This window comes from Megalopta genalis, unplaced genomic scaffold (assembly GCF_051020955.1).
Source record: "Megalopta genalis isolate 19385.01 unplaced genomic scaffold, iyMegGena1_principal scaffold0499, whole genome shotgun sequence".
In the NCBI taxonomy this organism is placed as follows: Eukaryota; Metazoa; Arthropoda; class Insecta; order Hymenoptera; family Halictidae; genus Megalopta; species Megalopta genalis.
Window position 1 is genome coordinate 19,214 of NW_027476568.1, and position 16,290 is coordinate 35,503.

The 16,290-nt window shown below is 40.0% G+C and overlaps 1 protein-coding gene across 1 annotated transcript; it reads right to left on the bottom strand.

The window, feature by feature from the left end:
• Window positions 1-3,126: 3,126 nt before the first annotated feature.
• LOC143263378 (uncharacterized) lies at window positions 3,127-8,391 on the bottom strand. The gene is made up of 2 exons (XM_076528390.1): window positions 7,070-8,391; window positions 3,127-6,961 (listed from the first exon to the last, which is right to left on the bottom strand). Exons 1-2 carry the CDS (start codon window positions 8,389-8,391, stop codon window positions 3,127-3,129), a joined length of 5,157 nt encoding a protein of 1,718 aa, XP_076384505.1.
• Window positions 8,392-16,290: the final 7,899 nt, after the last annotated feature.

Here is a 16,290-nt window from a genome sequence, read left to right on the forward strand (position 1 = left end):
GATTTAGCTTCAAATCAATGTAAAGTAGAAGGCTTATCTTCAAATCCATGAGGGACGAAAGATTTAGGTTCAAATACTTGCGAGTATAAGTGATACAGCTTCAAATGCAGGCGAAACAAACGAGTTAGATTCACATCCATGCCAAACACATGATTTAGCTTCAAATTCTTGCGAAACACAAGGTTTAGCTTCAAATTCATGCGATACAAATGGTTTAGCTTCAAATACTTGCGACATAATTGAAACAGCTACAAATGCAGACAAAACAAACGAGTTAGATTCACATCCGGGCGAAACAAATGATTTAGCTTCATATCAAAGCGAAGTAGAAGACTTAGCTTCAAATCCATGCAAAACGAATGATTTAGCTTCAAATACTTTCGGTATACATGAAATAGCTTCAAATGCAGGCGAAACAAACGAGTTAGCTTCAAATTCATGCAAAACACATGATTTAGCTTCCAATCAATGCAAAGTAGAAGGCTTAGCTTCAAATCCATGCGAAACAGATGGGTTAGCTTCAAATAGTTGCGATATAAATGATATAGCTGAAAATGCAGGCGAAACAAACGAGTTAGCTTCAAATTAATGCGAAACAAATGATTTAGCGTCAAATACTTGCGTTATAAATGATATAGCTTCTAATCCATGCGAAACTCACGATTTAGCTTCAAATCAATGCGAACTAGATGTTTTAGATTCAAATCCATGCCAAACAAATAATTTAGATTCAGATACTTGGGATATATGTGATATAGCTTCAAATGCAGACGAAACAAAACGAGTTAGCTTCAAAATCCATGCGATACAAATGACTTAGCTTCAACTCAATGCGAAGTAGAAGGCTTAGCTTCAAACCCATGCGAAACAAATGATTTTTCTTCAAATCAATACGAAGTAGAAGGCGTAGCTTCAAATGCTTGCGAATCAAATGGATTAGCTTCAAATACTCACGATCTAAATGAAGTAGGTTCAACTGCATGCGAAACAAACGAGTTAGCTTCAAATCCAAGCGAAACACATGACTTAGCTTCAAATCAATGCGAAGTAAATGGCTTAGCTTCGAATCCGTGCGAAACAAATGATTCAGCTTCAAATAATTCGATATAATTGATTTAGCTTCAAATGCAGACGTAACAAACGAGTTAGCTTCAAATCCAAGCGAAACACATGATTTAACTTCAAATCAATGCGATGCAGATGGATTAGCTTCAAATCCATGCGAAACAAATGATTTTTTTCAATTTCTTGCGATACAAGTGATATAGATTCGTATGCAGGCGAAACAATCGAGTTAGCTTCAAATCCAAGCGAAACACATGATTTAGCTTCAAATTCATGCGAAGCAGAAGGCTTAGCTTCAAATCCATGCGAAACGAATGGTTTAGCTTCAAATACTTGCGAATTTAAGTGATATAGCTTCTTAATGCAGGCGAAACAATCGAGTTAGCTTCAAATCAATGCGAAGTAGAAGGCTTATCTTCAAATCCATTCGAAACAAATGGTTCAGCTTCAAAAACTTGCGATATAAATGAAGTAGATTCAAATACAGTCAACACAAACGAGCTAGCTTCAAATCCAAGCGAAACACAAGATTTGATTTAGTTTCAAATCAATTCCTAGTAGAAGGATTAGTTTCAAATCCATGCAAAACAAATGGTTCAGCTTCAAATACTTGCGACATAAATGAAGTAGCTTCAAATACAGTCAACACAAACGAGCTAGCTTCAAATCCAAGCGAAACACAAGATTTATCTTCATATCAACGCGAAGTAGAAGTCTTAGCTTCAAATCCATGCGACACAACTGATGTAGCTTCGAATACTTGAGATATTATTGAAACAGCTTCAAATGCAGACGACACAATCGAGTTAGCATCAAATCCATGCAAAACGAATGATATTGCTTCAAATTCAAGCGAAGCACATGATTTAGCTTCAAATCAATGTGAAGTAGAAGGCTTATCTTCAAATCCATGAGGAACGAAAGATTTAGCTTCAAATACTTGCGAATATAAGTGATATAGCTTCAAAGGCAGGCGATACAAACGAGTTAGATTCACATCCATGCCAAACACATGATTTAGCTTCAAATTCTTGCGAAACACAAAGTTCAGCTTCAAATTCATGCAAAACAAATGGTTTAGCTTCAAATACTTGTGTTTTTCCGCGTATTTGATATTCGCGGTTCCCTACAACTTTTCAAGTTGCTAGGGATACTAAGCTGAGTTTTTTTCTTTAACTTGGAATATATTTGAACATTCAACTTCACATCGATACAGAGTATAATTTTTAGAGAGTAGACTATTCTGTGTTCGGGTTGGTGGAAGAATGAATGTTGTGTGTTGTGTCTTCTCGGAGGTAAGTTCGGTGTGGGTGTGTTCTAAATTTGGGACAGTCGGATTTGTGGATTATTCATTTTTTGCGAGGAGTGAGGGAAACGGTCGCCCTGACTGATTGGAGTACAAAATTCGAAAGGTGACCGCCCCAAACTAAGGGTCACCCGCAGGTAGTGCTCGTGCCCTCGGGTGACGCCCGCGAAGTAACCCGAGTGTCCCAAGGATAAGCCGTAGCAAACAATGATCCGGAAAATGCCTCTTCTCGGTGGAACATGCATATCGTAAAAAACGGCTAGAATTGATATTTGGTGACCAACTGTGGGTCATAAAAGAAATACTTGAATAGAAGACGGAAATGGCTTTCAACGAAATTGTTTACTACGGGTGTTCTGGCATTTCGATTGCTTCGTCCAAAATATGCTATTTCCTAGGGCCTTAGGTCCCTGGGTTATCCACATCTGGCAATTTTCCGCTTCCCAAGGACGGACGTAGATGGTCAATAATGTTTGACTCGAGGACACCATTTTTCCTCGCTTGATTTATAAAGGTTCCGTCATACAACGGAACATTCTCCCCCCGTTGAGAGGGTACTGATCAAGATCAAGTTGACAGGTGTGTGTGTGATGGTGAGTGGTTGTTTATGTTTGTATGTCTGAATTTACTTGGCTAATATTAAGATATATATGATTGGGAACTTAAAATGCTACATTACAATGTTGGCGACGCTTGGTATGGAATAGAAGTTTTGCCTTATGACCTATAAGATTAACAATAGTGAAACCTTTTTCCTATTCACATATTTCATGTCCTACCATGGTTAAGTTGTTCTCTCGTGGTCGATCCTCCGAGTGACACAATAACGGTACAAGTTTTTTCACGCTCCGGTCGAACACGTTTGAGGCTATCCTGACAGTAGCTACGCGAACAATGCCGTCGGAGCCTGGGTGAGTTTTAATGATTCGTCCGAGAGGCCAGTGCATTGAGGGTACGTTGTCTTCTCTGAGCAGAACGATTGCACCTTCGATGATGGAATGTTGACCCCTGGTCCATTTATTGCGATTTGCCAATTCATTCAGATATTCACGATGCCAGCGCTTCCAGAAATGTTGTTTCAATTGTTGAACACGCTGCCATGCTGATAATCGATTTGCAGGGGTTCCTTGTAGATCGCGATCGCGCAAGCTCGTGAGTGCATCACCGATGAGAAAATGACCTGGAGTGAGTGCGAGGAGGTCGGAGGGATCTGAAGAAAGTGGAGTGAGGGGTCGAGAGTTGAGGATAGCTTCGACATCGATAATCAGTGTATTAAGCCCTTCAAATGTGAGTAACTCCGGGCCTACGACGCGTTTTAGATGATATTTAAAAGACTTTACCGCAGCTTCCCATAAGCCTCCAAAATGTGGAGCTTGTGGAGGAATAAAATGCCAATTGATGGCTCGTTCAATGAGGAAGGTATTGATTTTTTTGAGATGGTCGTCTGATCGTAAGAGTTCTCGGAGTTCTCGTAGTTCATTATTGGCTCCCTTGAAATTTGTACCGTTATCTGAATATAAGTTCACACAAAATCCCCTTCTTGCGATGAATCGACGTAATGCTCCAATGAATGCTTCGCTGGTTAGGTCACTGACTAGTTCAAGATGAATCGCTTTTATTGCGAGACAAACAAAGACTGCCACATAAACCTTGACTCGACCGCGGTTGCGGTGTTGTTTTTCTTTGATAAAAAAAGGTCCGCAGTAGTCGATTCCTACGTTTGTGAATGGACGCGATTCTGTCACTCGTGCTATTGGTAGATTACCCATAATATATTCCACGGATGGAGGACTTGCTCGCCGGCAACGTACACATCCATGAATGGTTCTCCATACCAGACTTCTACCGTCTATTGGCCAGTACGTTCGTCTTAGTGAATATAACGTGGTTTGTGCTCCCGCATGTAGAAGATTCTTGTGTTCATTCATTATGATGCAGGTGGTGATATGTGATTTTGGAAGGAGAATTGGATGTTTTTGAGAGTAGGTCAGAGTTGAGTTTTTGAGACGTCCTCCCACTCTCAGAAGTCCGTCTTGATCGAGAAATGGATTCAATTTGGCCAGTTTTCCGTGTAGATAGGGATCCGATTGACGACGAAGCGCCAGTATTTCTGTTTTGAAATATATTTCCTGGAGCATTCTGAGGATGGTAACCCTTGATTGGGATAGTTCAGAAACAGTCAGGCTTCCCTTAATGATTCGACCCGGCCTCCATCGCCGACAGAGTGCAATGACTCGCACTAATTTTGTCCATGATGAATACCGTTCGAGGATTTTCGCGTCTTTTGTGACAGGAATTGTTGCCATGCAAATTGCGATTTTTCGCTCCGGATCGTTAATGTGTAGAACTGTTTCCCAAGTAGGCCAGTGCGAGTGCTCTTGTTGGAGCCAAGATGGACCGTTCTGCCAAACGGATGATTGTAAAAAGTCTTTAATTGTTTGACCCCGCGACAACAAATCTGCAGGGTTGTCTGTAGAACTGACGTGGCGCCAATCTGTGATGGTTGTAGTTGATTGAATTTCAGACACTCTGTTAGCGACGAAGGTTTTTAAGGTGTGTGGTGAGGATCTCAACCAATGTAAAACTATCGTGGAATCTGTCCAATATACTGTGTGTTCGATCTGCAGGTCTAGTGCCTTCTTCACGGTGGTCATGAGCGATGCTAGCAACACCGACCCACATAATTCGAGTCGCGGAATGGATTTGCTCTTTAAAGGTGCGACTCTGGATTTTGCGACTAGAAGTTCCACGATTGTCTCCCCGTGATTGTTCTGAGATCGAATATACACGCAGGCCCCGTAGGCTCTTTCGCTAGCATCGCAGAACCCATGTAGTTCAATGTTGGATGCAGATTGAATGATGGTTTTTCGCCGGAATCTTGCCTGGTTGAGCAGAGGTAATTGAGAGTAATATTGACTCCATTTATTGTGTATTGCCATGGGTAAGGATTCGTCCCAATCGATTCTTAAAGTCCAGAGCTCCTGAAGGATTAGTTTTGCCGTAATGATGACTGGTCCTAATAGGCCTAGAGGGTCATAAATTTTTGCAATTTCTGAACTAATAAAGCGTTTGGTGGCGCGGGGTGTGTGGAGAATGGGTCTAACAGTGTAGGTGATGGAGTCATCTGCCGAATTCCAGACTATCCCTAAAGTTTTGACGATTGATGATTCGCCTAAATGTAATTGTTGATTTATGTTTTCGTCGGATAGATCTTCGAGTAAACGTTTGTCGTTGGATGCCCATTGCCTGATGTGTAACCCTGCTGTGTTGAGTAATGATGTTAATTCCTTGCACAATGAGATGGCTTCTTGGATCGTGGGGGTTCCAGTTATCAGATCGTCTACATAGAAATCTTGTTTTAAAACTTTGGACGCCTGGGGAAACCGGTGATGTTCATCGTCCGCTAATTGGGTTAAGCATCGTATGGCCAAATAGGGCGCTGCTGATAGTCCGAACGTGACGGTGTTCAGTTGGAACGTCTTAATGTTGTCGTTATGGTCTCGCCAGAGTACTTGTTGAAATTTCCTATCTTCTGGACGTATTAAAAATTGTCGGTACATCTTTTCGATGTCACCAGTGACAACGTATTGATGTGTGCGGAATCTCAGAAGAATATACAATAAATCATCTTGGATTTTGGGGCCAGTATGTAGTACGTCGTTGAGTGATAGACCCGTGCTTGAGGCAGCTGATCCGTCGAAAACGATGCGGAGCTTGGTGGTTTGGCTGGACATCTTGAGTACCCCGTGGTGTGCAAGGTAATAGCCTTCGTTGGGATCAGGGATCTCGGACATGTGGCCAAGATCCAGATATTCCTTAAAAATAGCTTTATACTGATTGTTTAACTCCGGATCTCGTTTTAACCTTCTTTCTAAGGATAGAAATCGTTTATAGGCTGCTGACTTCGATTCTCCGAGTTTTGGTTTGTCGTTGTTGAATGGAAGTGATACGACGTATCTTCCTTCCGCGTTTCGTGTGATCGTGTTTTTGAAATATTCCTCACATGCTGTTTCTGCTTCTGAGAAATGAGGTATTTGTGGACCGTCTTCAATTTCCCAAAAACGTGTGAGATCGAATTGGAGTGATGTGTGTGTGTGGCATGAAGCACTTCTTATTGGTTTGAATGTGGGTGCGCTCCCCCCGATTACCCAACCCAACATTGTTTTCTGGAGATATAGGTCTGGGTCATCGGGTTGTGAAAGATTGATCTGACCTACACTTAAAATGGATAATGCCGTGCCGGCCCCTAACAGCATGTCGATTGGTGCCGGGCGGTGGAACGTAGGATCTGCGAGTTCGATGTTTCTTGGGATGTTTAGGGTAGCGCGATCAATTGTATCGCCTGGAATTGCGGTTGCAATGTTGGGCACGACTAAAAAGGTGAGAGTTCGTTGATAGTTCTTGATTCTGGAACGGATGGTGGCCTTGACGATGTGTTTCGCTACAGTAGTGAGAGTATCGAGCGCGCCGACCGGAATAGAACAATGTTTTAGAGGTAAGGAGAGTTTCTTTGCAAGATCTTGTGTCATGAAATTTGTGGTCGAGCAGGTGTCGATTAAAGCCCGGCATGTCACTGGTTTATGTGTCTTACTGATAGCGTGGATGATTGCCGTAACCAAAAGGTCGTTTGATTGGGAGTCTACAATAAAAATGTTGTGAGTGTCCCTGTCCCTTGAGATCCCACGAGGAAATAGTCACCGATTGCACAAAGGTTGGTTTGGCTCAGTGATTTCTTCTTGTGGAGCTGTAGTTGATTTGGATGTGTGTGTGGTCGTAGTTGCGGAGGTGGAGGGTTTCTGATTCACCGTATCGTTTGGTTGATGTATAAGAGTGTGGTGACGTTGGTTGCAAATTCGGCATGTGAAAATCGAGCGGCATATGTTAGTGGTGTGGCCAGGTCGTAAACAATTCTGGCACAATGAATTTTTAGTAGCATTTTCTAATCGCGTAGTGGGGGAAGCTGAATTGAAGACTTCACAATCCCGAACCATGTGTGACCCGTTGCAGATTGGACATTGCGCAGGTTTGGCGGTGAAAAATGTCTGTGTCTTCGAGTAGTTTGCGTGGATACTTTTAGGAGATGTATTTACTGAGGGGTGACGAGTTCTGGAGATTAGATTGGTTCCGTTGACAACTATTGAACAGTTTGCTCGTTTTCGTAAGAATTTGATGAGGTGCGTGTATGATGGCATTTGCTTGTCTGGTAACGTGAGTTCCCATTGCAAAATTGTATCTGAATTGAGTTTTGATAGGATTGTTGATATAAGAAGTGTGTTCCAAGTTGCTACGGGTTCCCCGAGATTGTTTAATGCGCGTAGATGTTGATTCAAGGTGTCTAGTAAATCGTCGATTGCTTCGGGTGTGTCTTTTGCGAGCTTCGGAATCTCTCGAATCGCATCACAATGTCGTAAAAGGGTTTTGCGTAGACAGTCGAATTTTTCTTTCAGTATTTCAATGGCGGCAGGATAGTTCACATCGGTCGTTGTTAACGATTTGATGCATGCGGCGGCCTTCCCGGTGAGGGTTGATCTTAGGTATTGCAATTTTTGCACTAAGGTGAGGTTTTCGTTGCGGTCGATCGTCGATGAAAACAGGTCGTAGAAGGATGACCAATTTTCAATGGTTCCGTCGAATGTCGGTAATCGCATCTCCGGTAATTTTACGGCTATGGGGGCTGATACGATAGATGCTGTTGACTCAGTAAGGTTGTTGCGCGTGTTGTTCCGTGACTCGTCTTGTTGAAGAATTCGTTTTGCACGAGCTACAACTGCGTAATAATCGCATCGGATCTCTGATCGTCGCGTTTCTTCCGATGAATCTAGCGTTTCTATTTCGAATTGTATATCATCGAACCGATTCCATGATTTAACAAGTCCATTGAGATGTTCTGTTATTAATAGTTTATCGCAGTGATCTGGATCTTGTGAATTGTCCAGAACTCTGGTAAGTGTTGTGATTTGACCGATAATGTTACCACGTTTGCGGCGTAACGTGCTGATTTGGATGTCTGCGGAAGCCATTGTAGGAAAACGGGACGCGATATGGGAATCGATGATGCTATGAATGAGCCTACCTTTGTGATGCGAAGAATTGAATGATTGGGTTTTGCTGATGTTCCTGTTTCCTTGTGGCTCTGAAGGCGGATGTGTACTAGGATTTCAGAGTTGCTAGCGTGGATCGGCCTGATACTGGTGGTGTTGTGATCCTATGAATGATCATCTGTTGGTTGTGTTGTCGATGTCTGTTGAATTCACAAACACTAAATCCGGCTCGAAGGACCAATGTTTTTCCGCGTATTTGATATTCGCGGTTCCCTACGACTTTTCAAGTTGCTAGGGATACTAAGCTGAGTTTTTTTTCTTTAACTTGGAATATATTTGAACATTCAAATTCACATCGATACAGAGTATAATTTTTAGAGAGTAGACTATTCCGTGTTCGGGTTGGTGGAAGAATGAATGTTGTGTGTTGTGTCTTCTCGGAGGTAAGTTCGGTGTGGGTGTGTTCTAAATTTGGGACAGTCGGATTTGTGGATTATTCATTTTTTGCGAGGAGTGAGGGAAACGGTCGCCCTGACTGATTGGAGTACAAAATTCGAAAGGTGACCGCCCCAAACTAAGGGTCACCCGCAGGTAGTGCTCGTGCCCTCGGGTGACGCCCGCGAAGTAACCCGAGTGTCCCAAGGATAAGCCGTAGCAAACACTGATCCGGAAAATGCCTCTTCTCGGTGGAACATGCATATCGTAAAAAACGGCTAGAATTGACATTTGGTGACCAACTGTGGGTCATAAAAGAAATACTTGAATAGAAGACGGAAATGGCTTTCAACGAAATTGTTTACTACGGGTGTTCTGGCATTTCGATTGCTTCGTCCAAAATATGCTATTTCCTAGGGCCTTCGGTCCCTGGGTTATCCACATCTGGCAATTTTCCGCTTCCCAGGGACGGACGTAGATGGTCAATAATGTTTGACTCGAGGACACCATTTTTCCTCGCTTGATTTATAAAGGTTCCGTCATACAACGGAACAACTTGCGATATAATTGAAACAGCTTCAAATGCAGACAAAACAAACGAGTTAGCTTCACATCAGGGCGAAACAAATGATTTAGCTTCATATCAAAGCGAAACACATGATTTGGTTTCAAATCAACGCGATGTAGAAGGTTTAGCTTCAAATACTCTCGATATTAGTGATATAGCTTCAATTGCAGACAGAACAAACGAGTTATCTTCAAATCCATGCGAAACACATGATTTAGCTTCAAATTCATGCGAAACAAACGAGTTAGCTTCAAATCCATGCGATACACATGATCTACCTTCAAATCAATGCGAAGTAGAAGGCTTAGTTTCAAATACATGTGAAACAATTGATTTATCTTCAGATAACTGCGACATAAGTGATATTGCTTCAAATGCAGGCGTAACAAACGAGTTAGCTTCAAAGCCATGCAAAACGAATGATTTAGCTTCAAATACTTGCGGTATAAATGAAACAGCTTCATATGCAGGCGGAACAAACGAGTTAGCTTCAAATCCATGCAAAACACAGGATTAAGCTTCAAATCCATGGGAAACAAATCATTTAGCTTCAAATCAATGTGATGTAGAAGGCTTAGCTTCGAATCCATGAGAAACAAGTGATTTAGCTTCAGATACTTGCGATATAATTGATATAGCTTCAACTGCAGGCGAAACAAACGAGTTAGCTTCCAATCCATGCAAAACACATTTTTTAGCTTCAAATCAATGCGAAGTGGAAGGCTCAGCTTCAAATCCATGCGATACTAATGATTTAGCTTCAAATACTTGTGATATACATGATTTACCTTCAAATGCAGGCGAAGCACAAGAGTTAGCTTCAAATCCATGCGAAACACATGATTTAGCTTCAAATAAATGCGACGTAGAATGCTTAGCTTCAAAACCACGCTAATCAAATGGTTTAGCTTCAAATACCTCTGATAAACATGATTTAGCTTCAACTGCATGAGAAACCATCGTGTAAGCTTCAAAATCAAGCGAAACACATGATTCAGCTTCAAATCAATGCGAAGTAGAAGCCTCAGCTTCAAATCCATGCGAAACAATTGTTTTAGCTTCAAATACCTCTGATATACATGGTTTAGCTTCAACTGCATGCGAAACAATCGAGTTAGCTTCAAATCCATGCGAAACACATGATTTAGCTTCAATTTCATGCGAAGCAGAAGGCTTAGCTTCAAATCCATGCGAAACGAATGGTTTAGCTTCAAATACTTGCGAATTTAAGTGATATAGCTTCTTAATGCAGGCGAAACAATCGAGTTAGCTTCAAATCAATGCGAAGTAGAAGGCTTATCTTCAAATCCATGCGAAACAAATGGTTTAGCGTCAAGTACTTGTTTTATACATGGTGTAGCTTCAAATGCAGACGAAACAAACGAGTTAGCTTCAAATCAATGCGAAGTAGAAGGCTTATCTTCAAATCCATGCGAAACAAATGGTTTAGCTTCAAATACTTGTGTTATACATGATTTAGCTTCAACTGCATGCGTATCAAACGAGTTAGCTTCAAATCCATGCGAATCACATGATTTAGTTTCAAATTAATGCGAAGTAGAAGATTTAGCTTCAAATCCATGCGAAACAAATGGTTTAGCTTCAAATACTTGTGATATACATGATTCAGCTTCAACTGCATGCGGAACAAACGAGTTAGCTTCAAATCCACGCGAATCGAATGGTTTAGCTTCAAATACATGTGATATACATGATTTATTTTCAAATGCACGCGAAGCAAAAGAGTTAGCTTCAAATCAATGCGGAACACGTGATTTAGCTTCAAATCAATGCGAAGTAGAAACCTTAGCTTCAAATCAATGCGAAACAAACGGTTTACCTTCTTATACTTGTGATATACATGATTTAGCTTGAACTGCAAACGAAACAAACGAGTTATCTTGAAATCCATGCGGAACACATGATTTAGCTTCAAATCAATGCGATGTAGAAGGCTTAGAATCAAATACATGAGAATCAACTGGTTTAGCTTCAAATACATGTGATATACATGATTTATCTTCAAATGCAGGCGAAGCAAAAGAGTTATCTTCAAATCTATGCAAAACACATGATTAAGCTTCAAATCAATGCTATGTAGAAGGTTTAGCTTCAAATCCAAGCTAAACAAATGATCTAGCTTCATATACTTGCGATATAAGTGATATAGCCTCAAATGCAGACGAAACAAACGAGTTAGCTTGAAATCTAAGCGAAAGAAATAATTTAGCATCAGATACTTACGATATAAGTGATATAGCTTCAAATGCAGGGGAAACAAACGAGTTAGCTTCAAATCTACGCAATACACATGATTAAGCTTCAAATCAATGCTATGTAGAAGGTTCAGCTTCAAATCCAAGCGAAAGAAATGATTCAGCTTGAAATCGATGCGATAGAGATGGCTTAGCATCAAAGGCAAGCGAAACACATGATTTAGCTTCAAATCAATGCGATGTAGAAGGTTTAGCTTCAAATCAATAAGAGGTAGAAGGTTTAGCTTCAAATCAATAGAATGTAGAAGGTTTAGCTTCAAATCAATGCGATGTAGAAGGTTTAGCTTCAAATCCATACGAAACACATGATTTAGCTTCAAATCAATTCGAAGGACAAGGCTTAGATTCAAATCCATGCGAAACAAATGATTTAGCTTCAAATCAATGCGAAGTAGAAGGCATAGCTTCAAATCCATGCGAAACAAATGGTTTAGATACAAATACTTGTGATATACATTATTTAGCTACAACTGCGTGCGAAACAAACGAGTTAGCTTCAAATCCATGCGAAACACATGATTTAGCTTCAAATCAATGCGATGTAGAAGGTTTAGTTTCAAATCCATGCGATACACATGATTTAGCTTCAAATCAATGCGATGTAGTAGGTTCAGCTTCAAATCCATGCGACACAATTGATTTAGCGTCAGATAATTGCGATATAAATGATATAGCTTCAAATGCAGGGGAAACAAATGAGTTAGCTTCAAATAAATGCGAAGTAGAAGGCTTAGCTTTAAATTCAAGCGAAACAAATGGTTTAGCTACAAATACTTGTGATATACATTATTTAGCTACAACTCCATGCGAAACAAACGAGTTAGCATCAAATCCATGCGAAACACATGATTAAGATTCAAATCAATGCGATGTAGATGGTTTGCTAAAAATCCATGCGATACACAAGATTTAGCTTCAAATTAATGCGATGTAGTAGATTCAGCGTCAAATCCATGCGATATAAGTGATATAGCTTCAAAAGCAGGAGGAACAAACGAGGTAGCTTCAATTCCATGCGAAACAAATGATGTAGCTTCAAATCAATGCGAAGTAGAAGGCGTAGCTTCAAATCCATGCGAAACAAATGGTTTAGCTACAAATACTTGTGATATACGTTATTTAGACTTAACTGCATGCGCATAGAACGAGTTAGCTTCAAATCCATGCGAAACACACGATTTAGCTTCAAATCAATGCGAAGTAGAAGGCTTAGCTTCAAATCCATGCGATACACAAGATTTAGCTTCAAATCAGTGCGATGTAGAAGGTTTGGCTTCAAATCCATGCGACACACATGATTTAGCTTCAAATACTTGCGATATAAGTGATATAGCTTCAAAAGCTGGAGGAACAAACGAGGTAGCTTTAATTCCATGCGAAGCAAATGATTTAGCTTCAAATCAATGCGAAGTAGAAGGCGTAGCTTCAAATCCATGCGAAACAAATGGTTTAGCTACAAATACTTGTGATATACGTTATTTAGACTTAACTGCATGCGCATCGAACGAGTTAGCTTCAAATCCATGCGAAACACATGATTTAGCTTCAAATCAATGCGATGTAGAAGGTTTAGTTTCAAATCCATGCGATACACATGATTTAGCTTCAAATCAATGTGATGTAGTAGGTTGAGCTTCAAATCCATGCGACACAATTGATTTAGCGTCAGATACTTGCGATATAAATGATATAGCTTCAAATCCATGCGAAACAAATAATGTAGCATCAGATACTTGCGATAAAATTGATATAGCTTCAAATGTAGGGGAAACAAACGAGTTAGCTTCAAATGTATGCAAAACACATGATTAAGCTTCAAATCAATGCTATGTAGAAGGTTTAGCTTCAAATCCAAGCTAAAGAAATGATTTAGCTTCAGATACTTGCGATATAAGTGATATAGCCTCAAATGCAGACAAAACAAACGAGTTAGCTTGAAATCTAAGCGAGAGAAATGATTTTGCTTAAAATCGATGCGATGTAGATGGCATAGCTTCAAATGCAAGCGAAACACATGATTTAGCTTCAAATCAATGCGATGTAGAAGGTTTAGCTTCAAATCCATGCAAAACACATGATTTAGATTCAAATCCATGGGATGTAGAAGGTTTAGCTTCAAATCCATGCAAAACACATTATTTATCTGCAAATCAGTGCGAAGTAGAAGGCTCGGGTTCAAATCAATGCGTTCAAATGGTTCATCTTCAAATACTTGTGAGAGACATGAGGTAGCTTCAACTTCATGCGAAACACATGATTTAGCTTCAAATCAATGCGATGTAGAAGGTTTAGCTTCACATGCACGCAAAACACGTGATTTAACGTCCAATTAATGCGAAGTAGAAGGCTTAGCTTTAAATCCATGCGAAACACATGATTTAGCATCTAAGCAATGCGAAGTAGAAGGCTTAGCTTCAAATCCATGCGAAACACATGATCTAGCTTCAAATCTGCGCGAAGTAGAAGGCTTAGCTTCAAATCCATGCGAATCAAATGGATCAGTTTCAAATCCATGCAAAACACGTGATTTAGTTTCCAATCAATGCAAAGTAGAAAGCTTAGCTTCAAATCCATGCGAAACACATGATGTAGCTTCAAATCAATGCGATGTAGAAGGTTTAGCTTCAAATCAATGCGATGTAGAAGGTTTAGCTCCAAATCAATGCGATGTAGTAGGTTTAGCTTTAAATCCATGCGAAACAAATGATTTAGCATCAGATACTTGCGATATAATTGAAATAGATTCAAATGAAGGGGAAACCAACGAGTTAGTTTCAAATCGATGTAAAACACACGTTTAAGCTTCAAATCTATGCGATGTAGAAGGTTTAGCTTCAAATCAATGCGATGTAGTAGGTTTAGCTTCAAATCCATGCGAAACAAATGATTTAGCATCAGATACTTGCGATATAATTGAAATAGTTTCAAATGAAGGGGAAACCAACGAGTTAGTTTCAAATCGATGTAAAACACACGTTTAAGCTTCAAATCAATGCGATGTAGAAGGTTTAGCTTCAAATCCATGCCAAACACATGATTTAGATTCAAATCCATGGGATGTAGAAGGTTTAGTTTCAAATCCATGCGAAACACATTATTTAGCTGCAAATCAGTGCGATGTAGTAGGTTCAGCTTCAAATCCATGCGAAACACATGATTTAGCTGCAAATCTATGCGATGTAGAAGGTTTATCTTCAAATCCATGCGAAACAAATGGTTTAGCTTCAAATGAATGCGAAGTAGGAGGCTTAGCTTCAATTCCATGCAAAACAAATGGTTTAGCTACAAACACTTGTGATATACATTATTTAGCTACAACTGCATGCGAAACGAACGAGTCAGCTTCAAATCCATGCGAAACTGACGATTTAGCTTCAAATCAATGCGATGTAGAAGGTTTAGCTTCAAATCCATGCAAAACACGTGATTTAGCGTCCAATTAATGCGAAGTAGAAGGCTTAGCTGCAAATCCATGCGAATCAAATGGTTTAGCTTCCAATCAATGCGAACTAGAAGGCGTAGCATCAAATCCATGTGAAACAAATGGTTTAGCTTCAAATACTTCTGATAAACACGATTTAGAGTCAATTGCATGCGAATGGAACGAGTTAGCTTCAAATCCCAGGCAAACACATGATTTAACTTCAAATCAATGCGAAGTAGAAGGCTTAGCTGCAAATCTGTGCGAAACAAATGGTTTGGATTCAGATACTTGTAATAAACATGATTTAGCTTCAACTGCATGCGATTCAAACGAGATAGCTTCAAACCCAAGAGAAACACATGATATTAACTTCAAATCAATGCGAAGTAGAAGGCTTAGCTTCAAATCCATGCGAAACAAATGATTTTCCTTCAAATATCTGCGGTTTAAATGAAATAGCTTCAAATGCAGGCGAAAAAAACGAGTTAGCATTAAATCCATGCGAAACACATGATTTAGCATCAAATCAATATGAAGTAGAAGGCTTAGCTTCAAATCCATGCGAAACAAATGATTTACCTTCAAATACCTGCGGTTTAAATGAAATAGCTTCAAATGCAGGCGAAACAAACGAGTTAGCTTCAAATCCATGCGAAGCACATGAGTTAGCTTCAAATCAATGCGAACTAGAAGGCGTAGCTTCAAATCCATGTGAAACAAATGGTTTAGCTTCAAATACTTCTGATAAACACGATTTAGAGTCAATTGCATGCGAATGGAACGAGTTAGCTTCAAATCCCAGGCAAACACATGATTTAACTTCAAATCAATGCGAAGTAGAAGGCTTAGCTGCAAATCTGTGCGAAACAAATGGTTTGGATTCAGATACTTGTAATAAACATGATTTAGCTTCAACTGCATGCGATTCAAACGAGATAGCTTCAAACCCAAGAGAAACACATGATATTAACTTCAAATCAATGCGAAGTAGAAGGCTTAGCTTCAAATCCATGCGAAACAAATGATTTACCTTCAAATATCTGCGGTTTAAATGAAATAGCTTCAAATGCAGGCGAAAAAAACGAGTTAGCATTAAATCCATGCGAAACACATGATTTAGCATCAAATAAATATGAAGTAGAAGGCTTAGCTTCAAATCCATGCGAAACAAATGA